Here is a 27,899-nt window from a genome sequence, read left to right on the forward strand (position 1 = left end):
AGAGAGCTTGCAATTAATGCTTCTGGCTTACTAGCTATTGTCTTTGTAACAATTCATAAATACTGTGATTTCTGAGCATACTTTTATGGCCTTCATGTTTTATAGAGTAAATCATGGAAACCTTTCTGTTTTCCAATTAACAGATGGAGGAGCTTTTGTTCATTGAACCAGGTTTCTTAGGAGGAGATTTTATTTCTTATGCATTCATGTATGCATGATTCTATTTTACCACGAAGGAACACATCCTGCACCTCTGAACTGACTCGCCTGAGGGGCCAGACATCTTGAGATGGGGGCCAGAGTTGTCTTCTTAATATCGTTAGGCTTATGGCTGTAGATTTTTATTTTTAATTGAACAGCTATTCTTCCTAAATTGTAATCTAATAGGTCTCTGATCTTGTCATTAAGCTTTAAGTATAACACATGTATCCTTCATTTCAAGGAGTATACAATGCCTCCTGTCAAAGTCATTCATACTTCCTCCCTTTTACTAGCATAGCATATTGTCATTGTTGGTTTACTTATCTGTGTTGCTACTAGGATTTTTTTGTTCCTTTCTTTGTCCATCCGTTCCGTGGTATTCCCACCTACCTACTTGAAAATTAAGGAAGTAATATTCCGAGTTCGACAGGCAGTAGGAAGGTGAACATGGCTGAATCATGGTGTGCAAGAGGTTAGTGCTAAAAGGTCAGGTGGGGGATGTGAGCAGGGTTTAGATTATGTCAGTTTTTAGAGATCATGGTAAGGAGTTGGGATTTTATTTTAGGATCAATGGGAAGCCATTGGACAATTTTTAAGGACTTTGTGGCAGATTTTGTTTATTATTTAGTTTCCAGACCTCTTGATATTACCTGTCCCATATTTGATGGTTTATGAGTGTTTGATGGAGGGGTGAGTGAGCCCACTCTGCCCCAGCCCTGCCTACCTGGCTCCTTTTATAGGGTCAACCTGAGTAGCTTAATGTCTTGAACCATAGTGTCCACCTCCTGGGGCAGAGGATATAGGATGGGGTGTCTTATGACTGAAAGAGCCCTAAAGGAAGGTCAAGAGAACTGTGTTTTACCACTATCTAGCAGTTTACAGATATGAACTTCCTTAATTTTGTTCCTTCAATTGTAAAATAAGTGTGCTAGAATAGATAATTTTTTAACCCAAATTAATTAATTAATTAATTAATTAATTAATTTTTTCAGCTCATTATGGGGGTACAAAAGTTCAGGTTATATATATATTTAAGGTTACTTGATGTTCTAATATTCCATGATTATAGTGTGTCCTCTGAGAAATGTCTTTACTAATTAGCATAGTATGAGCTACCTATATGGAAATGAAAGCATTTCTTACAAAAATTCATATTTTTGCTGTAACAAGTATTGACAATTTTATAAGAAACACTAATTTTTATTTCCTTGGTTTTGAATTTATTATATAAAACATTAGCTTATGAGGCCATGTGCCATTTCTCACCTAAGAATGAAAAATCTGAGCCTTAGTTATTATGACATAGTAATACATTAATTTTCCCATGAAGGTTTTGAAAAATAATCTCTCCCCCTTTAAAAATTGTCATTGAGTTTTTTAAATGTTTTCTTTAGCTCACTTTGTTCTCTTTTATGATAAAATATTTCCTACATAAAACAATACATACACACATACTGTATATACACAGACACACACACTATGTATATACTATCAAGAATAATTATAGAAACAAATATCTATGTAATTCCTACGCAGTTCAAGACTAAATACAACCTAACCACTACCTTTGAAGTCTTTTGCATGCGTCTTTCTGGTTGCATCTTTCTGGTTGCATCTTTCTGGTTGCATCCTTTTCATTTCCCCAGAGGTGACCACTGTCCAGATTGCTGTTAATCATATTGGATATAGACTAAAAAACAGTACTTTCTGTAGATTAGAGAAGTATTTCTTTCTCGATAGGTATTTTTACTCTCTCTCTCTCTCTCTCTCTCTCTCTCTCTCTCTCTCTCTCTCTCTCTATATATATATATATATATATATATATTCAATTGCTAGTCTTTACAGTAGCTTATTATGTGTTCCTCTTTAAAAAACTGGTATATCACCTTAGAAACTTTATGCTGTTAGTAAATTTAAATGACTTAATAACTCAACCCATTGCAAATTGTGGTTAGGTACACTGATAAGAATTTGGCCTCTAGCTCCAATGCAAAACATTTGTAAAACATCCTATCTATAGGTTTTTATAAGATTTTTTGTTGTTTTGTTCTGTAGGTTTGGGTATGTTTTATATGGGAACTTTTATTTCAATTGGCCATTATTTTTTTTGAAAATTCTTCACTGTATCATGCCAAAAATATGAGTTTTGTTGACGTTTATAGCTAAAGAAGGAAATTCAAAATATTACCTATAATAAAACAAGATGTATGTCTAAAATTGTTAAAACAGTCTTTGAAAATACAGGTAGCATAATTTAATAGTAATAATTACAAAAGCTTGGGGCTTTTAAATCCATTGTCTTTGATTTTTTTGAACTTTTATCTCTTAAGTCTTCATACTCCAAAAAGCCATAATGGTGAAATTACTATTACTTTTAACATTTTAAAAATTTTGAAATAATTTTAAAGAATAACAATATGAATAAATGTGCTGAATTGAATACATATAAATTATAATTTTGCATTTATAATCTTTGGTGATTATACAATTCTACCATAAGTTTCTCAAAAGTTGTGATGGATTTTGCAAAAATAGCAAATATGTTCTAGCAAATAACTTCTAGCCTTTCCCATAATGAATGCAATTACTATAAATTAACTGTGTTTATTTGAAGCTTATTTTATTTCTTGTGGGGGGTTAGCTGTGAGTAGGGAGGGTGGAAACATATAATATCAGGAGATAACCTGGTGATGGAAGTTATACTTTTACATTTTTGCTTTTCCTGTTCAATTCAACCTGATACCCATCTCACACTGAAAGGCATGCAGAGAATTATGGCATTATCACTTTGTCAGAAGCTGTGACAACACCCCTAACAATAAGAGTCTTCCCTTTTGTTTATAACACTTAAATGTCTTGGTGATTAGAACTTTTCCCTTTCTTCTCTGAATAAAATTGTTTTGTACTGACTTTTTTTGTTCTAGTGAGGAGAAGGAAATAAAAGCAAACCTATTTCCTATTACAAATTATCATAAATATTGGAGATGCAGATTTTTCTTAGATCATTAGCATATCATGCTGCGACCCACACCAGAATGTACCATTAACAAAGCAGCCTTCATGTAATTAATGTAAATAATATGGAACTACAGCTTGAGTTACCCAGTCAGCCTTGGCAAAAAGCATTTGTCATAACGCATCATCTAAGGAGCTCGGCCTCAATTCAAATTAAACTTCATGGGTTTGCCCCTTTATTTTTTCCTCTCACGCTATAAATTTCTGTGAAACATTTATGACTATAAATTTCTTTGAAACACCTATATAGGAGAAGAAAGCAATCCAGTAAGCTGAAATTAAAATTTTATTATTTACTATGCTTCTGCGGGTGAGGACAATTAGTATCTTCATAACGCCAGCAATGTAGATGCTTGGGATGCCGCTGAGGGCTTCTCTGCCCATCCTTGGAGTGTGTCTGTCCTCTGTAGCTGCCAGCAAACGTAAAGTATGGTTTCTGTCTGCCATTTGCTACTGTTGCCCTCTGACTCCAAAACACAGAGGAGCATTGTAAATTTTTCATGAAGAGGTTTCAGTCTGTAAAACAGCAAACAGGAATAATGTTTTAAATGCAATCATTGTCAAGTTTGAACAATGTAATTTATCAAGAGAGCAGTTTGTACTATATAATAAGTTTCATATATTAATACAATTTTTCATCTGATGTCAGGCTTCTGATTTATGAATAGCCCATGATCTAAGGTGATCATTGAATTATAATTCAAGTAATAAGAAGCCAGGAACAAGACACTGGAACTGCTATCCTGCATTAGCTTACATGCCACCAAGCCAATTTACTAAACAACCGTGGGCTAAATGATACAGTTTTTCTAATTCAAGGAAGGCACTCGTTAATTAGATAAAGGCTAAAGCTCTCATTATTTTTAAATGATTTAAGAACGGGTAAAGATCTTACAGCTTATACTGCAGCTCTAATAGTTCTCTGCTTACTGCCTTGTAATAAGAGTATTAAAGACAGATGGGCAAGGCCGATTTAAACCAATTACAGCGTTTCATGTACACCAGTAGCAATGACTATTCATAAGCACATCAGATGCTAATATTCGACATGTTTCAGATGGCTAAAACACCACTGATTAATGTGATTTATGAATAATTTGTTTTCTTCTGCTGATTTTGGAGGAGTAATCACACTTCTGGACTATATTTAGTAGTTCTTGAGACTTATTTCATATTCCTCAGTAATATTTACAAGTATTTTTGTAGATATTTAATTTTATGATATACCAAAGTAAAGAAACAAATCAATTTATTTTAATTCCTTCAATTTATTGAGCACCTGTTAGGTGCCAGGCGCTAGAGTAGGCTCTAGGGAAATCTGTAACTCATTAAATAAGTTTCATTTTAATTATTTTAATTCCTTTGATGGCAAATGGATAATATATTCTAAAAAGACAAACACCATTGTCAGTCATTATTTAAAAAAATAAATCTAATGCTTAAGAAATTCTTACCTACATACTTATAAAAAGTATGAATTTGCTTTATAGTAATATCATAATTTGTAATTATATAAAAATTACAAGTTTATAAAGTACTTTTTGGGTTTTTGTTTTGAAAATTAATGAACTACTTAATACTTGAGTCCTTTTGTCTATGTACTTTTGTTTGATTATATTTGGTTATATTTTATGTTGATGGCAAATGCATTTTATTATGTCTGCTTGTAGAGTCATTAATTTCCTTGGTGTTCTGTTGTTGGTTGGCTGGTTGTTTTCTCTCCCTCCTCACATTTTTTCCAGGCAACAGAAATAATGAAAAATGTCTACTTTTTAACACTCAGTTTTCCATAAATATGTTCCTTGACTTTAAAGAATTCATTTTCAACTCTTAATATTTCTTTCCCGTGGGTACCTTAAATATAATTAGTTTTGCTTTTGTTTATTGCTTTTATTTTTAACATCCTCTCATTTATTGTTTCTTCTTTTGCTATTGCAGTGGTCATCTTGAGATTCAGCTGATTTTGTTTATAGAAAACATCTATCTTGTGCGGCAGAATGGTGGCCATACACCCTACCCTGAAATACAGTCATTAGCTCATTTTTTAGTATAGTTTGAATTTGGCATTCCATTCATAAATTTGTTTTACTTAAATTGATACAATGCTTGAGTGAAGTGTGACTTGTATAAGCTGTTTCTTACCTTTGGACCCAGCTGGGGACTGTTGGTGACCACAGCCTCTGAAGGCTCACGGATTGCAGTGGACTGTTACTCTTGTCTCTTATTTGGTCACCTTCCTCTTTTCTTTATTGATCCCCAATTTTTTATTTATTAATCGTTCTTTCAAAGTTGTTGGCATACATGCTTGAAATTAAAGGTACGGTAATTAAGTATGTACCTATAAAGGAAATGAGAAAAGGAAAATCAGATACATAAAAGAAATCAAATTGTTCTGCATTTCTTTTGTTGCCCTTATTTTTTGCCTTTTTTAAAAAAAATCTCGCTATCTGAACAAGATACGTTATTAATGGACCCTGAGTAGAACAAGTTATTTGTTATAGTAACTTTTGACCTGTTTAATAAGTACTCACACTGTGTATTGGAGTTTTTATTATACTCTGCAGTGTACAGTTATGAAGTGTGGTGCATAATAAAATAAAAGCAATAATGTTGATATTTCTGAGGGATCCATCAGAGCTGACCTGAAGCAACATATTTCATCCGGTTTGTCTGGGTATGAATGTTTGAAAGTTATAACTGAAATTACTAGAAACAATACCATGTTTATGACTTCTGATGGTTTACCATTGTGAGTAGCTCACCCTCTGTGGTTCCCAAAACTATTTCCATGACAGTTCATTAGTGTTGTTGTCAAGACAAATGAAAAAGGCGAAATACATTATGGTATTAGGCAGTAAGATGTTTTGAGCTAAATGTTAGTGTTTAATGTGTAACAGTGTAAAGAGCAAACCCGGGGCGATTCTGAAAGGAGAACTGGAGAGTGCGGGTCATTTTTTAGGTATAGATAGGTTTTATGTGTGTGTAATGTTCAGATCCAGGCTTCATAAAATCATTAATTTAACTTGAGGTAGATTTTTGTAGGAAAGTAGGGAGATGACTAAGGAGGAAGAAAATCTTTTTGCTACAAAAGTATAGGATAGGTTTCACAGAACATAGTCCTCAGAAGGAGAGTTGTTTAATATTAGGATAGATTGCCATTTGAATCTAAAAAAACAAATTTATCTGTTAAAAGATAAATTACCATTTTAAAATATAATTTATGTGTTTGTTGTCTCTTTTCCTTTTCAGATTTTGTGTCCTATTTATCTTTGTATTTCCAGAACACAGAATAGGACCTGGCCCATAGTAGTTTAAAAAACAGATACGTAATTAACAAATTAGTAGTAGAGTTACTTGAAATTTTTTTTTTACCACAGCTCCCAAATAGTGTCAGGCCAAAGAAAACAAGAAACAAATGGTTTCCTCACAATGGAGTGAAGATATTCAGTACTGCCTTTACTATGAGTACTGCTTTGTTTTTTTTTTTCTTATTGAAAGAAAATTATCTGTCTTGATCAGCCAGACCACTTTGAATGCTTTCATTTATATGAAAATCACATGCTTATATTTATTGAGATGCATGTAATTATCCAGTATGGAAAGTTCCACCCAGGGTAATTTGTAACTAAGCTCTTCTACTAACCTGCAGAACTTCAATACTATTATTATTATTATCATCATCATCATCATCATCGTCATCGTTTAGATGACCAAAAAATGAATCATCTATTTTAAGCAATTTCATAATACTTATCCAGATACAATTTACTCATGAATGTTTTTCTACTAACATTTTTGTTGCTGCCAAACCAAGTTAAGCTATGTTTTCAGACTCATCAAAATGCGCTAGTGTGTTCCTTCTGAAAATTTTGTTTTGGGTACCATGGTGGAGATAGGAAGGATGTTAATTAGTGGCAGATAAGTTTGCAAACATTCTTTTAGCTAAGTGCTGTGGGTTTATATGACTATGATAAGTCATTGGCATTTCATTTCTTTGATGGAATATTACAAAAATATTCATTAACACTTGGCAGCTATAAAAATAGTAACACATAAATGTTTTATGTGACCATGCTTCATATTTAATTTTATAAATAAAACCATTAGCTTAAAAGAAACCATTATATTTCCAAATTATTAATGTTTTGGAGGTCATACTACAAATACGGACAAGCATGTGTGTTAATATGGTTCACCCTTCAAAGTGTGCCATAGGAACAGTCACCTCTCCCCACTCACTGTGGTCACCACATTTCATATGGCGTGGAATTCTGGGAGTGGAAAACCTGATTGGACCCTCCAGCAAGTGCTCTGATGTTAATCAGCCTAGTGTGCAAGACAGAAAGGCTGATAGTCCAAAATTGCACTTTAAGCTAAGACAGACTGTCAGTCTTCAGGAATAGTGGGGAATGGCCTATTTATGTAATCAGATACTAAACCTGGGAGGAAGCTGTCAGGCACATTCTTGTTGTGTAAGCAGCAGGCAAACTGTGCTTTATCTGACAGACAGTGTGTAAATCTGTCCATGCAAAAATCCAAATGTTTAGTTTGCTTCTAGTCACTGTAATAATCTGCTTATTTTTGTCTGCTAGAGCAATGACATCACTTAGCAGAATGTGCTGCAGACAGAAGGCCCAGATAAGGCTGTGTTAGTGTCAGTCATTCACTCCTTGATTGGCAAGGAGATAAATAGGAATTTATGTCAGGTTTGCTTTCAGCTAAAAGAATAGACAACATGTTCTGGACAGGAATAAGTTTATTTGGCTTGGCTATTTTACATCTTAAGAAAATGGATAGAATAGATCATGTCTAATTATAGCTTCTAGGTATAAGTAGCCTACCATATCAATAACTATTGAATCGTTGTATCCAAAGGGAATCTTCTCGGATTGGTTAAGATAAAACGTGCACATACACATTCTTATTTAAGAATCTTTAAATCAAATCCTATTGTTTTCATATGTTTAGTGCCAATAGAACATCTTTCCATGATTTAAAGATGTATATTTTATTAGATATTAATTGTGAATAGTGTTTTCTTTGAAACTCACTCACTGAATAAGCAATATAACTTTAGGAATTTCCTTTAAAATTTCCGTAAGATTGTTTAAATTTTTTACTAAACTCTTCTTTTTGTTTTACCAAATAAATAATTTGTAAGTGTAAATAATTGGAAACAGTATTGGTTATTTTAAGCAAACAGGAAACCATAGTCCTGGCCCCTCACAGAATTTTAGGATCGTTAACTATAGAACGCGTGCTTGGGCTCTCTCCAGGGAAACCAGCCGCACGCTGACGACCCGAGCCTGGCGTCTGTGGCGCCTTGGGCCTCCAGATCCTGCCTTGCCCAGGTACAAGTGCCCAGATGTGTCTGGAGCAGCCAAATGTGTTTTCAGAGAGTTTTAACAACACTGATAGGAGAGAAAAAATATATTAAACCATACATATTTGAAACACTGATGTTAACCTCAGGGAATAAATGTATAATATATTTATGCTGTTTTTGGTGTAAAGTTGTAGCCTTATTTTGTTTGCCTGAGTACCAAAGTACATTTATGTAGCACTTTATTTAAATTATTTATTACTTTAGTATATGATAGTGACGTCACCTAATTAGTCAAATTTTAATTGATTTTGTTACTTGCCAGCGTCAAATTGCCCAGATTTTTCATATCAACTCATTTAGACACATATACTCTAAGATTTGGTAATTGAATTTTAAAATATTTCCTCTTCGGCTCTCTCCTCTTTGTCAGCTCTTGTTCACCGTATTAATCCCTGGTCAAGTCTGTGTTAACTCAGGTGAAAGTTAAAATTCAATCAAAAGATCTGTTTACTATATAGTAATTAAAATGTACTAATATTTTCTCTTTTGTTCCCCAAAGGAAATTTTCCTAATTATCTTTCAGCTGGGCTTTTATTCTAAGTACTTTGTGCCTCTACCTCTCCTGCGTCGTAAGTGACTTTATGTATATTCCTTGGTGTTTGTTGCATATTGTTTTTGAAGAATAATAAATATTAGTAATCAGTATAAACTTATTTATTATGCAAAACATTGGAAATATTTGTAGATGTACAGCACAGATCTCTAAATATTCCACGAGGTGGTTTGTAGAAATGCAAAAAAGCATCTCATCTACTCTTTGCCACTTTTAGTTCTTAATTCTTAAGTTTTTGTGAATATCATCATGTGAATTCCAGTGGAATGTTTCTTCCGTATCTTCTGGTTATATAATACATTATAAGTTTCTGTTTATTTGTCTAGTTGCTAGTATAGACTTTATGATAAAAAGAAAACAAAACCACTCAGCTCTTTATATTGCTACTATCTTTTTACTAAAGATTTTTCAGATTGAAATGAATTAAAGCCCAAGAAGTTATTTTACCAAAGGTAATAACAACTCTATTGTTATATTTTCTATTCTAGTCTCACGATTTTAGTTGAGAATTTTCACTTCAGTAATTGAGTGCCTACTATCTGTAAGCATTCTAGCAGCTAATTTGGGGGTATTAGCTACATCATGCCTTCTCTGTTCCTTTGCTGTTACTATTCCATCACCTTCCATCCCTGTACTTATGATTTTGTAGTATTGTATAGTTATGCCTAACATAATTTATTTGAATATTAATTTTTTGTTTTGAGTTTTACTGTCTTGGACAAGTTAAAGAATAAAGAATTATTCAAACCTCTGTCTCCTAGAAGTGAAGTCTGTTTGTTCCTGGGGATAACTAAGTAGCATTTGGACTGCATATAGACCCCATGGGTAGAAAAATTGGTCAGAAAATTTGACTGAGACAGAATTTTTCACCAATTATAGTGGTTGGATGGGCCCCAGCCAGATAATTTGATTACTCTTTTCCCTAGAACCCTTTTCTCCCTCTACCCAGCCTTTAGTAGCTTGTCTTCTCAAGTTTGGGACCTGTGCTACACCTTATCCTAGGGCTGGACTTGGTGTAACGTTAATGAAAATTGGAATTGTAGAGTTTTATTGTTGGGTTATACTTTGCAGATAATTTATCCCAACTCAACGGACATGTAGACATTAAGCCTGAAAGAACAAGCAAACTGCCAACGCCACACAGCTAAGTGGGTGTCAGAGTAGGTATCCATTGTATTTCTGTGGCAGGGCCTTGTTCAAGCAGCTTGGTTTTGAGTTTTAAATGTCATCGGGAACATCATTTGTCAGAACACTTCTCATCATATTTTGAGCCTTTGATAAAATTCAAACATTATGAGCATTTCTTAATCCATCATTTTCCTGCCCTTACTATGGAATAGGTACTATGAAAGTTCTAAAAAAATTGAAAGGCAATGTAAACGTTCTTGAATCATTATAAACTTTTAGGGGACATACATATATGAAAGTAGAAAATGATTCAGAAGTCAGAGTGTGTGAGATAGCATTGTGTCAAATTATGAGTGGCAAATAAACTCATGATAAGATGAAGATGCTTGTGTAATATAGCAAATTAAAATGAAATATCAAACAAAGACAGGGCATTAGTGAAAGCTGGTCTGTTCTCCAAAGTTTGCTGTTATCTTTTTATTATTGAGCACCTAGAACCATATCCTCTAAACTTGTGATTGTGTCATTACTCATTGCCAACAGGAGATCCTTTAATTGCAGTGAACAGTATCTGTGATTCCCTGTCAGTCTCATGGCAACAGGACGGAGTGTTCAGGGTCCTGTCCTCTGAGGATGTGTGAACCCTCTCTTGCAGCATCCTTTGCCCAGATACTGTGCTCACCTGGGACTCTCCTCAGGCAACTGGCCAGGTGCTTGGCCAGTGCTCCCTTAGATCTGACCCTGGTGTAGCTTTCGCTGCTCTTCTTTCTCAGGCACATAGAATTGTTATTACCTTAGGTAAAGTATTAATAATTCCTTGGACTTAATTAATTTCAGTCAGAAAAATCTTTAATAAAAAGGTAGCAGCTATGAGGAAGTGGTTTTGTTGTCTTTTTATCATAAAGTCTAAACTAGCAGTCTTTTTGACTTTCATTTTTATTGTTTCTTAGCCCATAATTGAAAAAGTCTTTCTTGTTGTTAACTCCATTTTGATAGCTTCAGTTAATTCTATATTTTAGCCTCCCTAATACTATACTTATACCAAATATAAATATATTTTATCACCTACATCCTTCTAGTTGGTTTTGCTTATGTACTTAATTATATTAGAAAGACATTTAGTTTAACATTTTGAATGCTGGAAGGTATATAATAAATGATAATGTTATTCCACATAGTCTATTGAGGTATTGAAGATTTGAAAAATTAATATAAATGATCTATATGCAGTGTTTATAGATGTCTATCTGAATTTATCTTTTCAAAATAATTTGGAATATATGAGGAGATGAAATCTGCAAATCTATTTTGTGAAAAGAAGTATCCATAGCTGCACACATCCAATTTTTAAAATAAGTAATGTTCTTTTGTATTAAAAGAAGCTGAATTAACATATAATTGCTTTGCCCTTTTTTTTGAGAGTTTCTTTTTCCATCCGAATACAACTCAAATATGTATATTCTCTAATTTTATTTGTGTTTCATTGTGAGTTACCTTCTACCCACTGCACAAGGGAGGCATGTGTCAGAAATAGTGAATAGCTTGCTACTATTTATTAACTACTCTCAGTTGGATCACAATAACTTTGAAACTTAAAAACTTGTTTTTTTATGTTAATCTAATTTTTGTATGAACTTATGATTTAGAAAGGAACAAATCAAGTCTGTACAACATGATCTTTCAATATGTATGTCAGAATATTATGATTTAAAACAAGCTATGATCCATATCAGGTTCTACAATATCTATGTTGAATTAGTCTACTGAGCTAAAATTGCATCTTGGTGATGCTCCAGTACACAAATGCCCCACGATATTTACTCTAGAAGTGTACTGTAACTGCTGCTCTTTGGACTAAGGTCTCAGAAAGGGTCAATTTTGTACTGAACTCTGAGATTACTGGGCAATACATCTCAACCCTTCTAGCTAATCTTACCTTGAGCTCAAATGGTTCCTTAGATCATCCTGACATGCTAGAAGGCCGAGATGATGACAAAGTCCAAGACAATGAAATGCCTAAGTGTGGAAAAGCTGCCCTTTCTAGCTCCAGCAAATCACACAGTCACCATCAGAGAAGACAGTCCTTTCTAAATCTGGCAAGTGCATTCGAATTTCTAGAAATTCTATATCCATAATAGATACATAAAGACGTGCAGGACAAATTGGAATTATGTTTGATAGTACATAAGGTGCACAGGTCTATAGAACACTTCCCAGTGTTTGAATATTTTTTAGGAGAGAAAATATAATTTTTCAGTATGTGTATTGGTGAATTTAAACTTCTTTGGTAGACATATTATTTTATTCATGGAAATTTAATTTAAACCAAATCATGGTGGTGTGTGCCTGTAGTCTCAGTTACTTGGGAGTCTGAGGTGGGAGGATTGCTTCAGACCTAGAGTTCGAGACCAGCATGGATATCATAGGAAACCCCATCTCAAAAAAAGAGAGAGAAGAAATTTCATCTACTATAATATGAATCTTGTATGAAGTAATTTTGGGGTAAATAATTATGGTTACTGTCCTAATATACCAAGATCAGAGAGTCAAATACACTGATGTCAGTTAATGGTTCTAATGGGGTTTAGCATTAGCAAATTTAAATCTCTTGTGTTATGGTTTGAGTCTAAACACTGCTTATGATCAGCATACTGTCTTTGGCTTAATAATTTTTTTTAGAAAATTACTTCTTTTAAGGTGTTTGATGTATCTTTATTGGAGAGTTGAACCTAGCAGAGATTGCTGGCAAGAAATTATGGCTTTCTTATTGTTGCTGTTTGAAACAGTTGTGAAATAGTTCTCTTGATTTAATATTTATAGAACACCAATGATCTAAACTGTGATGCAGAATGAAGATGTGTGCTGTCCCCAGTGTTGTAGAAATACTGACTTGAATACTTACCAGGAATAAAAATTACATCGTCCTGCTCAGGCTCTGAGAGGCTGCCCAATGCCAGGCACTTATTATCTGCTCTTTTCTCACCACTGTGAATATCTAATGCCGAGTATCACTTCTAACCTGTGGCATGCAAGGGACTGACTGAGCAGGACTGTTCATGTGAAATGATCAGCTCTGTTAGTAAAAGGGGGTTGGAATCGTCTATTCTTTGCAGATGAATGGTGTTTTTCTATAATGCATATTTTTACTAGTAATTTTATACAGTAATATTAATGAAACATTTTCTTGTCATACTATTGCAACACTATAGCATAAAGTCTTTAATATGACTTTTACAAATTCTATACAAATCATAGTTTCTTGATTAGTTGGACTACGGTAAATTTTCTGAATTGGGACCGGTTTTGTTCATAGCTGCCATTAATATACCAGTTCTGTTTAATATATTAAAATGTAAAAGAAAATAATGTAACTAGAGTTGATTTTGTAGTTGATTTTTTAAATTTGTGCTTTTCGCCTTTTTATAAACCTGTTTTTGTCTTATTGGTAAAACCCATCTTAGTTATATTTGTTAATTTGTTTTAATACTGGAACTGGCCATCTTAAAATGGTGTCATCTTAAAAGTTAGTAAAACATTTTTCCATTGACATGCAATTGAAATGTTCAGAGGTTATCAGCTCTCTGAAATAACATTTTTATAGTATGTATAGGTATATAGCTTGAAGCATAGCAGTCTTGCTATAGCTAACATGCTGCTTGGTACACTACTTGGCCAAATGTAAAAATAATTTCATCATAAATCTCAGATGAGGGGCATTGTTATGGGAGGTTTTTCCCCAGACATGTGGGTATTTGTGGGCTGTATACATATGCACTGTATCTGTTTGATCATGGGCACCTGTGAAGGATAAAGTCACAGCTCCTTAGAGAATTAGAATCAAATAACTGTGAAAAGAAGCAGTGAAGAGAGATAGGAAAGAAACAAAAAAAGAGAGAGAGAGAGAAATGAAAAACAAGAAATTAGTGGTTACATCTGCCATCATATCAAATCAAACTTTCTTGTCTGATTATCAAGACCATTTTAATCTGCCTTGTAAATTATGCAGCTGTATTTCCCTGTCCCATGCTGCCTGCTCCTCGCCCCTGATGCAGGTGGTGGCTCCCTGCTCAGGTGCACCACCTACTGCCTCCCCCCCCGGGGCCCAGCGTTGTGTCAGTTGACCCTGTCCCTGCAGACCTCTCTGAAGCACCACGTTAACCATGAAGCCTTTTCTAACTATTTCAGTCTGTAGTCATTGCTACTTTTCCTGAACATCTTTTGAAGCTCCCCCCCCCCCCGCCCCCGCCCCACGAAGTCCCACATAGTGTGGTGTTCTTGTGTTCTAATTATTTCACTGACATTAGTGTTGACCATTGAGTCATAGTCACCCTTTGGGGAGGAATAGCTGTCTTTCGTTTATTTATAGGTTTGTACATAGCATGGATCATTGCTAGACACACAGTGAGTCCCAATACATAATTCTTTATTAGTTGATTGCTATAGAAGTAGCTGAACTATAATAATTTGAAGATTGTTAGAATTGTGTTGTAAATGTCCAAAGTTTGAAAGTTAGTCAAGGCATTTGGGAGGAAGGTGTAAGTATGGATTGAAATGCATTTTCTCATTTTAGCTCAGAATATGTATTTCAGTAAGAACAATGATTTAAAAGAAATTCTCTTTATATGTTCTTTAAACAGTAATATTAGTCCCATATTAGTGACTACTATTTTAACCTTCCTTACATAAATCCAGTGTTTTTTTTAACCTAACCCGAAGCAATAAAATTTCATTTAGTTCAGACTAGAGAACTGTGGCAATTTAATATATGACTTGTTCTCCAGGACTTGACTTCTGTGGTTAGTTAAAATTGTTTCAACTTTCCAAGCCCTCCAGCTTTGTGATACAGTTGAAAGGGGGGTAGTTTTGAAAAGGACAGGGCAGCCTCTGACTGGAATGGGTCTCATATGCAGAATAATTCCTTCCACCTGTTCTTCTCCCGTTGGCTTTTTAAAGTCTTGCAAGAGACATGATCAATTTTAGAACTAAACCAACTTCTTAAACCTTGAGAAAGAGAGAAGTTTAGTTGACCTTTGTTTGCCAGCAGCATTCGATTTGGGTTCTTTTACCCTGTGTAGATGGGGGTGTTTGGGGAGGCCAAGGTAGGGGGATTTGACCTCTCATCTAAACCAGGGATTGTCAAACTACAGCCTGAAGGCCAGATCGGGCCTACTGCCTGTTTTTGTAAATAAAGTTTTATTGGAACATAGCCACATTCATTTGTTTACATATTATCTATGACTGCTTTTGTGCTACTTCAGCAGAGTTGAGTAGTTGTGTCAAAGGCTTTGTGGCCCCCAAAGTTGAAAATATGTACTATCTGTCTTCTATACAGAGTCCTAACCTTACCTCATCTAAGATACTATTGTGCTGATGAGTATCGGATACAAAGCACGTGGTGTTATGGGGAAAATTCCAGCTAAAATTAATATGAGTTTTTTGTTAGGTCAGAGTTTATGGTCTCTTTGACAAAGAAAAATTTCATAGCAATGAGATTTTGAAAGATGAATTCAAATCTTTGAGGGTGCAGCAATTGTAATCCTTGAATGATTTTCTTTAGTATGAGTCATTCTCTTGGTTCTTAGTAGACTGAGGCAACCTGGGGTTAATATTCTACTTAATGCTCCTCCCAGAAGTTATTTTGACAAAAAGCTTTTCAACCCTTGAATTGAATTGAAAGGGCCAGAAAAATATGTTTCACAGCTTTTAGAACCTGAGTGATATGTTAAGAGGTTTATAAATGACAGGCTTCGGCATGAGTGAGGTTAAATTTCTTTTCCAACTAGTTAACAAGGATCTAGCCTGTTAATTAGGCTAATTATCACCTGTTCGGGGCAAAAATGCACTCAAGACTCTTGGCTTAAGTAGCTGGCTCCCTTGTGAACTGTGTAAAAGCCCTCAAGGGAGGTTTTCCTACTTTCATCTGGAAGCCATGCTGGAGCCTTCAGAGTTGAATTTAGTAAATGAAAGCTTTCTAATCTTAGGTCTTTGTGGCTTCCTAATATAAATTGTGCTCACATTTTATATGTAATCTGAAACAGGCAACTCTCAAAGTCTAGCCTCATTTAAATAATCTTGATATTCGTATTATCAGGAACAATTTTGGTTCGAGATATAACTTCATTAATTGAGGCAAAGTTTTTATTTAGTCTTTGTATACATACACACACGCACACACATATGCAGAAGGAGGTGATCAAAGATGACCCTGAGACACTGTCTTACGTACAGTCAAGACGTTATTGTTATTTGGCTGTCAGTGTACCTTTTTGATTATTCAATTTTGGGACAATAGACAATTTATTTTCCATGTAATTTAAAGTTGCATGTTATATTTAAGTGTGCTTTATGGCATTTTGGAATTTTATAGAAATAAGGTGAACATGATTACTGTGGAATAATATTGGAATATTTAATGTGCTTTTTGTGCCTATTTTGCATGAAAAAATAATTTTAAGTCTAAAAGCTGTATTGTGTATTTTTACTCAGATGTTTCCTGGGCCAAAAAGAATATACACATCTCACAATTATGGTGTTTATAGATATTGAATTTGTTGTTGTGGCAGAATTTCTTCAATTTATTCATTTTGCTTGGCTATCCTTTGGGGTACTTTTAATGGTGAGATGCTCATGTGAATTAATTGAGCATCGTAGTTGCTCTTCAGTATTTTTCTTTATATATCTTTTTACGTACCTTTTTGTTCAAGAAAGTGATTATTTTTCAGTTATATTTGTAGCTCTGTAGAAATTCATATGGCAACCCTACTAGTCAAATACCACATGATTTTCATTTCATCTCTTAATGTATTATATAATTATTAAGTTATAATCATTAAAGGAGGCTTTTATTCCAAAGAAACTGCCAGTACATTGGTAGTATTTGGGTAACTTAGAAATTGTTGAAACCTTCATTAGTACATTGGGCTATTTTGCTAGAAATCATATTGTTTCCACAGTTCTATATTCTGTTTATTCAAAAAGACACGCAAAACCTGTCAATTAAGGTTTTTGACATCAGTTTAGTTTTACAACAATTACTTTAAGATGTCAGTTAACATCTTTCTGTCACAGTTTTGAAAGATAATGGCTGCATAATTTTGTCATATTTTGATAAAAATAGGCTTTTTTATTAAAATCTTATTTGTAGCACAGCAGATCTGGCTCACTGGTGTGCTTTTGTAGATGTGAGTTTGTGTGGTTTATTAATTTGACAAGGTGGGCCTAAGGTATCATGTAGAAAAGATAAATATTTAATTTAAATATTCATTTTGAATTATGAAAATTTTCAGAAATAACGGAAGCATTTTGGAAGATGTTAACATGTGGTCATTTTTACTTCAGATTCTTTCTTTTGAAAGCAAAATATTACAACTGTGGTTAGCGCTATACAGCCATCTGCCCTGGCCCCTCCTCAGTGTCCATCGGTGTCCTCAAATGATAATGTCTTGCATGGTTTTGCATGTGGACTACATGTTTATATATTTAACATGGTTTATTTTGTTGAAAAATTTTATATAAATGATATAATTATGTACTTGTTTTTCTAATACAATTACCTTTCTGAAATTTTTTTTTAGCCCATTCTGATAAATGTACTGCTAGTTTATTCATTGTCACTGCATTATGATTTTCATTTTATTATTAAACTCATTGTTTATCTACTCCCAACTTGATAGATATTTAAGATTATTTAAATTTTAATGAAGAATTTTTTATGTTTGTAAATGTGCAAGAGTTTATCAATAGTATATACACAGACTGGACTTTCTAGGGTAAAAGGTAGGGATTAGACATGTTCAATTTTAAAACGCATTGCTAAAGCAATTGTATACCAAAATTATCCTTAATTGGAGAGATTTGAAAACAGCATAAAATTATACTAATGATACCTCTTACTATTAAAAATAAAGTAATAAAGTATTTTTATCAAAATACCTTTATATGTCAGTGAGATATATACAGATTTTTTGTTAAGTTTCTAGTAAATAGAATGAATGATCCACCTATTTGGATTTAAAGCTTTTTAAATAGTATTTAAAAACATAATTTGAAGAAGATGACTATAAAAGCCCCTCTTAGGATACCTATGCTAGTAATATGGAAAGGTAAGGGTATGGATACAACTCAAAATATAAGTTAGGTATTCTGACATAAGTTGTCTGCCATTTAGACATTTAAAAATAGACAAATGCTCTAACAGAGTTTCTCTAAGGCCAGAATATCAGTTTAAGGTAGTGCTGCTAATCACATCATCACAGTCCAGCTGCGTGCTTAGTCTTTAGCGTAATGCCTAGCAATGCCCAGGTGAGAATTTCTAGTAATTGTTATATAGCTGACAATGAGGATATTTAGTATTCTCTCTTCTAAATTTTAAGTCTAGAGATGTGGATTTTAATCTTGGCTCTGTTATTAGAAATCACAGAGTGAGAGCATTTCAGAGAAGATGGTCCACTGGTTTGTGTGGACATCCTGTCTCGTGCCTCTGCTCCCTGGATTTGTCAGGTGGGCGAGCAAGGCCCGGCGTCACCCCGATGTTGGCAGGGGTGCTAATAAACAAACAGCACACAGAGCAGTGAATGAGGAAACTTCTTGTAAATACATCAAGAGTACTAAAAATGCTTAGAATTTAGAAACCCTTATTTAATATATTAATAGGAATCCTCATAAATTTATGATAACAGATTAACTCTTAATTGAGTTTTATGTCACAGTTATCTGTGTGAAAAAGGGCTTTATTTCAAAAAGTTTTAGCATAATAGTCATATCAGTCCCAGGAACTCTGTAATGAAAACACCTTGTGATAGGAATTACTGAAAGTGTTATGAATAACATGCTTCATTTGAAATCATTTCCCTCTAAATGTCCAAATCATTCCTACATTGTCTTCTAATTCCTCATGTTGCCATTGAGAAGTCTGAACTCATTTAATTTCGTTTGCTTGCGACTCTTTTTCGTATTGAAACCTTTAAGATCTCTTTATATCCGGTTAAACCATGTAGTAAAGCCCAGGGAACAGGAAGGTAAAAACTGCCCTGTCCATTCCAAATCTGCTAGCACTTTCTGGCGTTTGGAACTGTCAATAAACCTTGTAAAGGAGGAAGTAGCTAGATCACCTGGAAGCTGTAAATGGCATTGAGGCCCAGCTGTCTCCCCTGGAGGCAGCCTCTGCCAAGTACAGTTGTCATACTCTATGGTGCCTAGCATAGTGTTGTTTTTCTAAAAATTAATTGGTAAATGTTTACAATTTTAGTAATTAATTTTAAATGTTTAGAATCGAAAAGACCTAAAACAAATATGTTCTCATCTCTGTATGTAAATGTGAGTGGTGGACACAGCTCTGCCCTGTTCTGTGTTTTTAACATTCCACTGTCTGTAAAATAACACAAATGCTGAGGATGAGGGGAAGACCAAATAGTATGAGAACTGGGACCCCTGTGCAGCCTGAAGAACCCCCTATTGTTGTGATGTCCCCACCTCACATTCTGATTCTGAAGATCACCATTTGAGGAGAGGAAAGCATTTGTACCACCTCATCCAGCCTCCTGGAAGCCTTGGGGCTCCACGCTGCCCCTGGTGATGCGGGTGGCAGCAGTCTGCAGTCACAGTTGGCAAGGCGTGGCCCCACACCTTTGCCCGTCTCCCTGACCTGCTCCTGCATCTCCTGTCACTGACAGCCTGCCTGCCAGCTCTGCACTTCCAGTGGTCGCCTACTTTTTAATGTCTGCGTTACGTGCCACCTCTGGGAAGCCTTCTCTTATCTGCCCCACCCCATTAATTGCTCTTCTTTTAAATTTATGATGGCATTTTATGTGGCTTTTTTTTTTCTGGTATTGAGTTTATTTTTGTGAATGATTTTTCTCATTTAGTAGCCCGTATTTCCTTGAAAGCCAAATCTGACTCCTTTTCCTTTGATCTCTCTGTGCTGTCTAGAGCAGTGTTTCGGTATAGTGGGCATTCGGGTATTCCTACAGTCCAGGCAGAGCACACACTGCTGCCCTGACTTCTTGGGACCACACGCAAGATAGAACTGCACGTTTAGCTCAGGTCCTGTCCTGGAGCCTCCTCACAGTGGACTTCCTGAGGGTCTCCAGGAGGTCAAGGATCCCTTGGGTAATGATGAAGGCCTTACCGACTTGTGGGAAGTCAAATATTTTAGAATATTTGAAACTAAGAATTTGTGTAGTTTCAGGAAATACCCCATTGATGAGTGTATCTTAATCTTTATAAGGACAGTTTACATAGGTAGTATGTTCAGTTCTTTTTGAAGTACCAGTGTATGAACTTAATTATTTTCATAAAGCAAATTGTAAAACACATGAGGTTTTCTGAAAGTCAAGTGGTGGTCTTAGCTCTTTGTTATCTGGCTTTTGTCATTTCACGACAGGCACTAAGCTTTAGTTTAACATTTTTATTACATATGAATAATAGAGTACATATATTGAAGTTTCATAGATGTAATTTTGTTAAATGTACATCATGGTAGATTTAAAAATGAGGGATTTATTTTGTCATTCATAAAGTTGTAATACAGTCTGGAGAAACTATTTTTTAAAAGATAGCATCTACTTAACCTCCTTATTTATTTCTTGTAGGAGAAGGTTAGATCCACAATAAATACATGAAGAAATAAGTAGATAGGGGAATTTATCTTAGAAATAAGATCCCTGTCATGGTTTTGAAATGTTAAATGCATGAAGACCCGTCAAAGAGATATACGGACATGATATTTTTTTTTACAGTGCATTTCGCAGTATTTAGTTATATTTGTCATTCCCTAGTCCCAGTAAGCAATGATCAAATGATACAGTAATTTCAAGTCAGTGTATTAATGGGTATAAATATAGTATCTCTTAACATGTATTATATAAATAAACAAATTGGCAATTTTAATATTAAACACTTTAGATATGTTATATGGCATTTCTTAAATATTTAATGTTTTTATTTCTATTATATTTAAGATCTAACTTTATAAAAACAACTATGTAGAATAAAAGAAGAAGGATTTTTATAAAAGCAGTTTTGTAATTTGGTTCATAGGAATTTGTGAAACTCTGAATTATTAATTTGTTAAAGTAATCACATTTGCTTCAAAATAGGAAAGTTAATTATTTTGACTGTGGGATTCTTTATTGGCCCTTATGGGGTTAAGGACATTTGTAAAATCATGGCTAAAGCCTCTGTGTGAAAGTATACACTCTACAGATCTGCTTATTTATATCATAATTTAAAACGCAGCTATGAGAATCCTACATTTTTAATTGCAGTGACTTGCCGAAAGCAGAGCCCCGTTCATGGTTGTGAGCCCACGCTGCCACAGTCTCCAGTGCTTGTCAGCTTACCCAAATATTTTAATTTTGATTATTGGGTTTTAATTTGCTTTTATTTGAGTGTTCATTATCCTGAATTAATTAGCTGGACAGTATTTTATTAGTCGCAGGGATTGCTTTAAACTCAATTGTATTAAAAATAAAAAGTAAATTTTGGTGATGATTTCATGAGTGCAAGGGAAGGGCACAGCGGACCAGGCAGCGGACGTGCTAAAGGTTTTGTCTGTGGTTCACACCCCTTATCATTAGAGGCACTGAAAGGTCTCAAACCATGAACTGTGAGACTGAAATATTTTCTTGTGTAACTACTGATTTGTTATTTTCAGATTTTTTTCATATAGGAAATAATTGAGGTTTATTTTTCTCAAAGACTCGTTCTATAAAATCTGTAGTCATGACCTGTTTTTGTTCTTATCAAAGGGGGCGTTTCTGTGGGGTGGTCCCCAGAAGGGGCCCGGTTCAGGGAGCAGCTTGGGGCTTTGCTCGTCTTCCCGGGAGCACGGTGGAGCACGGTGGCGGCCGCGGCCGCTCAGAGGCTGTTCCAGCGGCAGCGCCGCCCGCCAGGCAGCAGGGCCTGTCTGAGTGCTTGAGTATGGATAGCATTTCATTTAGCCTTTGCTCTGACAGCCCATGCCCTGGATAAGTGGTGTAGGCCTGTACAGGTGAAATCTATTCTCACTTTTGCCTCAGGGGTGACTGGACTGTAACAGAATTTTTCAAACCCGTTGGGCCCAACCGCAAAGCAGAGAATAAATGGCTGAAGTGCCAGGCCTCGACAGAAAAATCAATGCCTGGTTATACAGACATGACAGACCAGGCCTGCAGCTCTCCTCCCAGAGTCTGCGTGCGCGCCGCTCTCCGGGGTTGTGACACGCTCTGGCTGGGGCCGTGGGTGCTAGCGTGCAGGCCACATTTACGTTGTTTTCTCTCTCCTTCATGCAGGAAATTTACATGCCACTTATGTGATAGAAGTTTCACAGAGAAGTGGGCCCTGAACAACCACATGAAGCTCCACACGGGAGAAAAGCCGTTTAAATGTACCTGGCCCACGTGCCATTACTCATTCCTCACAGCCTCTGCCATGAAAGACCACTACAGGACGCACACAGGTGTGCCACGCTCGGGCGCCCGGGGCTGGGAGACAGGGGACGGGGGACGGGCAGCCCAGGCCTTAATGATCTTGATGGGAATTGTTGGAAATGAAGCCCCCTAGCAGGGTTTGAGATCGTGGTAATTCTATATTAAAAGGTACGGTATCATTTTGTTGCTTTTCAGTGATACTCAGGGTAATTTTAAAGTAACATTTTTATCTCTGTGTGTGTGCACATGTGTGCAAATGTGTTTAAACAAAATAAATATATATTTAGAAGCCCATTTATGTTTGTATGTTTATATATTTGTGTGTTTAAACCCATCTTTTCAGATTTGTTTATAGAAGATTATTTGGGGAGATTAACTTTTTGAGGAGAACTAGTCTCATCTTTTGTTATGAAATAAACTGAGTTCCATAATACTTTTGAACGTTACTGGATCTTAGTTTTATGTGTTACTTACAAAATTTTAATCAGAAAGTCCAACTTCACATACATTTCTCATCAAAACATTAAACTGTTACAGAGTTTAAAGTAATTGACAGTAAAACAGAAGTGAGAATCCATCTGTGATAGGTGCTGAGAGCTCTCAGTTGGGGCCTTCAGAGATACACATCCCATTAATACCCTGTTGTCATGTGCTGTGCTCATGACTTGTTTGCATTGTTTTAGTGGGCCCAAAACTTCTTACAAGCTTATATTTGAGTGCCCTCCTTACATCACTGCATTACTGTGAACTATTTGGTGATATTTTGGTCTTTCTGTTTACACCTCTCAAAATGTATTTTGTTTCAGGAAAAAAAATAATAAATTTTAATCAGCATTCCCAAATGTTCTTGGGATTGCCGAGAATCCTATATTATTGTTAGAAATTACAGGTTAAAAGTTCTTCTGAAGCAGTTTGTGGGAAGCCCAGGCCTCCTTAGCTTCCTTGACAAGGGTGTTGACGATTTAAGGTCTCCAGCCTGCCCTGAGAGATCACTTATATCGAACAGCAGATGAAAAGCCAGTGCAGATGTAATTTATCGTCGGCGTTTCCTTCTAAAGAATAATTGTGGAGACTTGGCTGGATCAATAATATGGATTTTTGTTGTTAGGTCTTGTAGTCTGCACCATAATGAGAGATGGGGACAGTGGCTGTTTTCTAATAGAAAATAAAGGATTAGTTTCCATGTCTTTCTACATTTGAATGCAAAATGGTACACTTGAAACTAATTCAAGTTGTTACAAAAAGAAGTCCCCCATTATAGCTCTATCATATAAATATGGCATACTAAGTGAACCCTCTCTATATTGAGTGAAATATTATATTTAGTTTTTTCCTCAAAAATTTTTTTTCAAAAAATACTGTTTGCCCACTGATCAACAGTAACCAGCCCCTACCCTCTCAAAAAAAAAAAAAAAAGAGGCAAGTGAAAATTGAATTTAGAATGAAAAACAAATCAAGCCACCAAGGTAAATATGACATACAATACATTGGAGACTAACATCCTAAATAAAATCCTACACATCAAAAAAATCAAGGTCACTAATGTATCTAGAATCAAATCACATGGAAAATTAATAACTTTATCTTTGTATCTGTAAATATCTTAAAATAGGGAAGAGAATAAAACTTAACAAATGCAGCATATATATGCTACATGTGTGTGTATCACACCCCACTTACATGCATATAAAGAATATAAATCTCAGGATTTTTCTACACTTAATATTTTCATGTTATAAGAAAGGTACATGTCACAAAGAAGTTCATAAATGATAGAAAGGAAGAACACTTTTCCTAAACCCAAAGTCATAAAAATGCCCTTTCCTCATTAGCAGTGTTGCTAGGGGCGGCCGCGCCCCAGCTTTCCCACGTGGCGGGAGGCCGAGAGGGCGCAGACACAGCCCCGCCCACGCGCGGCGGCCACGCCCACAGAACTGTGAGCATGCGCACGCAGGGAGGACAGTCCCGCCTCAGCACAGGCTGGCGTGTTAACACGGACAAGCAACTTGTCTTTCGGGATTTAAAAAAAGTCGGCTTTCATTGTTATTTAGTTGATAATGCAGCTACTTAGAAAGATATATATTTCAAATTGATTAAATAATTAAATGAGTGATTATAATTAAACTTTATTCTTCAGAGCCCGTCTACTCTGTTCTTTCTGTATTGAAATAATGACACCAAGGAATGAACTTAACCCAAAGATAGGATAGTAGAAAGAGTGAAAACATTTAAATTCAGCCTTATCTTTTTAAAATGATAGTGAACATTTTAACATATCCTTTGGAAATAAGATTAAGCATAATTTGGTTAAAACTGTATATGTGCTCATTTAAATTAGAAAAACCAATAATGCTCTTAAGGGAAGATTTTTGATTGCTGAAGTTATTCTGCCTTCCTATATTTATTATTTATTATAGCCTTAAAAAAAGCAATTATAATTTCTAAAACACCACGAGCCAAATTTCTGTTATGGCATGCCAAAACATTTTGGAACAAAGCAGGCTGACTCTGGCAACACCCTTGAAAGACTTGTTGCATTAAATGTTTAAATGAGTAAAGTAGATAAAGATAGATATAAATGATTGATTTTATTTCTGGAAAAATGTTTTATAATTTCACGGAGTCTCTCTAAGGTTAGCATTTTTATTCTATTTTGCCTTCTTTTGTGAGTCTTATGGGATGAACTGCCTGGCTAGCCAGCTCTTATTGCCTAAATATGGTACAGTGGAAAGATATATTGCATTTATAAACTGTAGGGCAAATGTTAGCTTGTGTGAAAATGCTAAAATAAAAAAATGAGCATTTGCACACTTCTAACAAATACTAAGTCTGCCAAATCTGTCCCTAAGTGTTGCAGAGGTTTCCAGTCCAGAGCTGTCATTAAAGATAAATAATAGGAGTTGCTGTACAATTTCTTTAGCAATCCCTAGACTTCTTTTTTTATTCCATGAAAGTTTGAGAAACATAAACTGCTTTGAATTGCTATCTGTACTGAGCAAGTAGATTTTATTGTTACTTGGGGTCTTCAGTATGATCAAGGAAACCGTTTAATTCGTATTATTAAGAAGGAATTGATTAAAGAAGACCCTGATAGAATCAGGTAAAACCAATTCAGTATCCTTAAGATGTTAGAAAATTCAATATGTTTTATTTAAGCAGAATCATATATACTGTATATTAACTATTCCAAGCAATCTTTACTCAGCTCAGAAAGGCCAGATGTATGGGAATTGTAAAAAATCAGGATATGCATAAAAACTGTTCAAGTGCATAAAGCAGCCCCATCTGGAAGACATCTACCAGAAATGAAGTTGTACAAAACCATTCCATTGATAATAAAGCTAATTTTTATGGGTCTGACAAGTATGTAATTATGTTCAGTGGTGCTTTTCAGATTTTATCACAGTCAATAAACCGCAGTGGTAATTTCATTCCCATTTGACATATTTACATGGAAACATTTGATTGGAGGAATTAGTAACCCTGAAAGCCTTGATAGATATGTTTTAATGATCTGTGACCTCTGCAGTCCCTCATCTGTTTATTGTTGCAACAGGCGAGAAGTCGTTTCTGTGTGACCTCTGCGGCTTTGCTGGCGGGACCCGGCACGCCCTCACCAAGCACCGCCGGCAGCACACAGGTCAGTACCGAGCCTGCCAGCCCTTCTCTGCAAAGAGGGAGCCGGGGCGTCCGACACCCCAGCCGGGATTCTTGATGTCATGGGTTACTTTTCTTTTTAATTTTGATAACATCTGTGTACTTGAAGGGTCTGCAGAAAATTCAATAATGTAGAATTTTAAATCTTCTGTTTTTATATATTTAAAAAGTAGACATATTGCATATTTCAGGAGTTAGGTATCCTCAGTAAATTTACCTTAAGTAGGAGAAAAACAATAGTTTGGCTTCCAAAGCTCAGATAAAGGAGGCTATTTTTTCTGTAGTCAAGACTCGGCCTTGTGCCTTGTGGGTGGGAACTGTGGAGTCCAGTCTTCCTCTCAGTCATTCTCTCTGCCCACCTATTACCTAATCACCCACCTCCCTCCTCAGCTAGCTATGAGCTTAGCTCCCACCCTCCCTCCCCACCTACCCTTCCTCCTGCCCTTCAGCCCATCTGAGATTAGATAGGATTTGAAGTCAGTGCTGTTTAGGTATTCTTGCTAAAGAATGGAAAGCAACAAAGAAGAAACATAAGTGATAATTATGGACATTAAAGAGGATTTTTTTCTCCATGATATGCATTCTTTTCTTGCTGATTCAACAAAATACCATAGATTCCTTGATTAGGAACACTTAGGGATGAAAAGTTTTAAAAATTTATCAAATTTTATAACCTACTTAATCTAATTGTTTTTGTGAGTAATTATTTTCATAATTCTAATTTATATGTGCCTGGGACAGTGCTGCTTTATGGCAGTTGTTTCTTGCAATTATTAATAAAACCACTTTTTACTATCAAATGTGTCCTAGTTTGGATGACAGGTCATGTGGTAAGAAAACTGGTAACTAAATGTTGTTCTTTTCTTTGGGTCCCATGAGAATGTTTGAGTTTGGCAGTCATACTCAAAATGGCATGAAATGAAAGTACCTAAAATATATTACTTATGGTACATTATGATTCTTGATATATTATGCTTAACAGTTAGGTACAGGTTATATCAATGCCCAATATGGTATTTGCAAGATCAATGAAAATTAATGCCAAGCCATTCCTTTTAGATCTTGAGTGTATATGATTGAAATTTCTGTAAGGGATAAGAGTTATTATTTAGTCAAAGGGAAACTTCCAATGTTTAGCATAATGTTGGAAACATAAACTTAACATTTAAAACATAAAACTCCATTTTAAGTTTATAGAAGCCACCTGTTCACACTATTTTAATCTACTGAGTTAAGGATTCACTGTAATAGATGACAGGAGGGACCCAGTTGATGGCAGTCATTCTGACCGCTGTCATGGAGAAGTTGGAGATATTTACGGTAATGGTGTGCTCACAAGGACTGTTTAATGTTTTCCGTTTACTGGTGCGCAGACTGTTGCTATCTACACGTCACTGTAGCTCACTTTGTCCCAGCTGGTGTGGCCCTGGGGAGTAACAGACTCCCCTCCATGCCACTTCTGCCAGCGGGTTGCACCCCTCTCCCCACTGCGGTGTGGCGGCGATGCTGTGATCGTAGGCATTCCAGGTGGTAGATCGATCAGGAAGCCTGC

General features: G+C 35.4%; 1 protein-coding gene across 1 annotated transcript in view; it reads left to right on the forward strand.

Annotated features, from left to right (window-relative positions):
* Window positions 1-27,899, forward strand: part of ZNF407 (zinc finger protein 407) — a 402,430-nt gene that overhangs the window by 211,548 nt on the left and 162,983 nt on the right. Inside the window, exons 5-6 of the mRNA XM_045527946.1 lie at window positions 22,553-22,719; window positions 26,247-26,330. Of these exons, the coding sequence (XP_045383902.1) occupies window positions 22,553-22,719; window positions 26,247-26,330 (251 nt within the window). The remainder of the gene's footprint in view (window positions 1-22,552; window positions 22,720-26,246; window positions 26,331-27,899) is intronic.

The sequence above is a fragment of the Lemur catta genome, chromosome 16 (assembly GCF_020740605.2).
Source record: "Lemur catta isolate mLemCat1 chromosome 16, mLemCat1.pri, whole genome shotgun sequence".
In the NCBI taxonomy this organism is placed as follows: Eukaryota; Metazoa; Chordata; class Mammalia; order Primates; family Lemuridae; genus Lemur; species Lemur catta.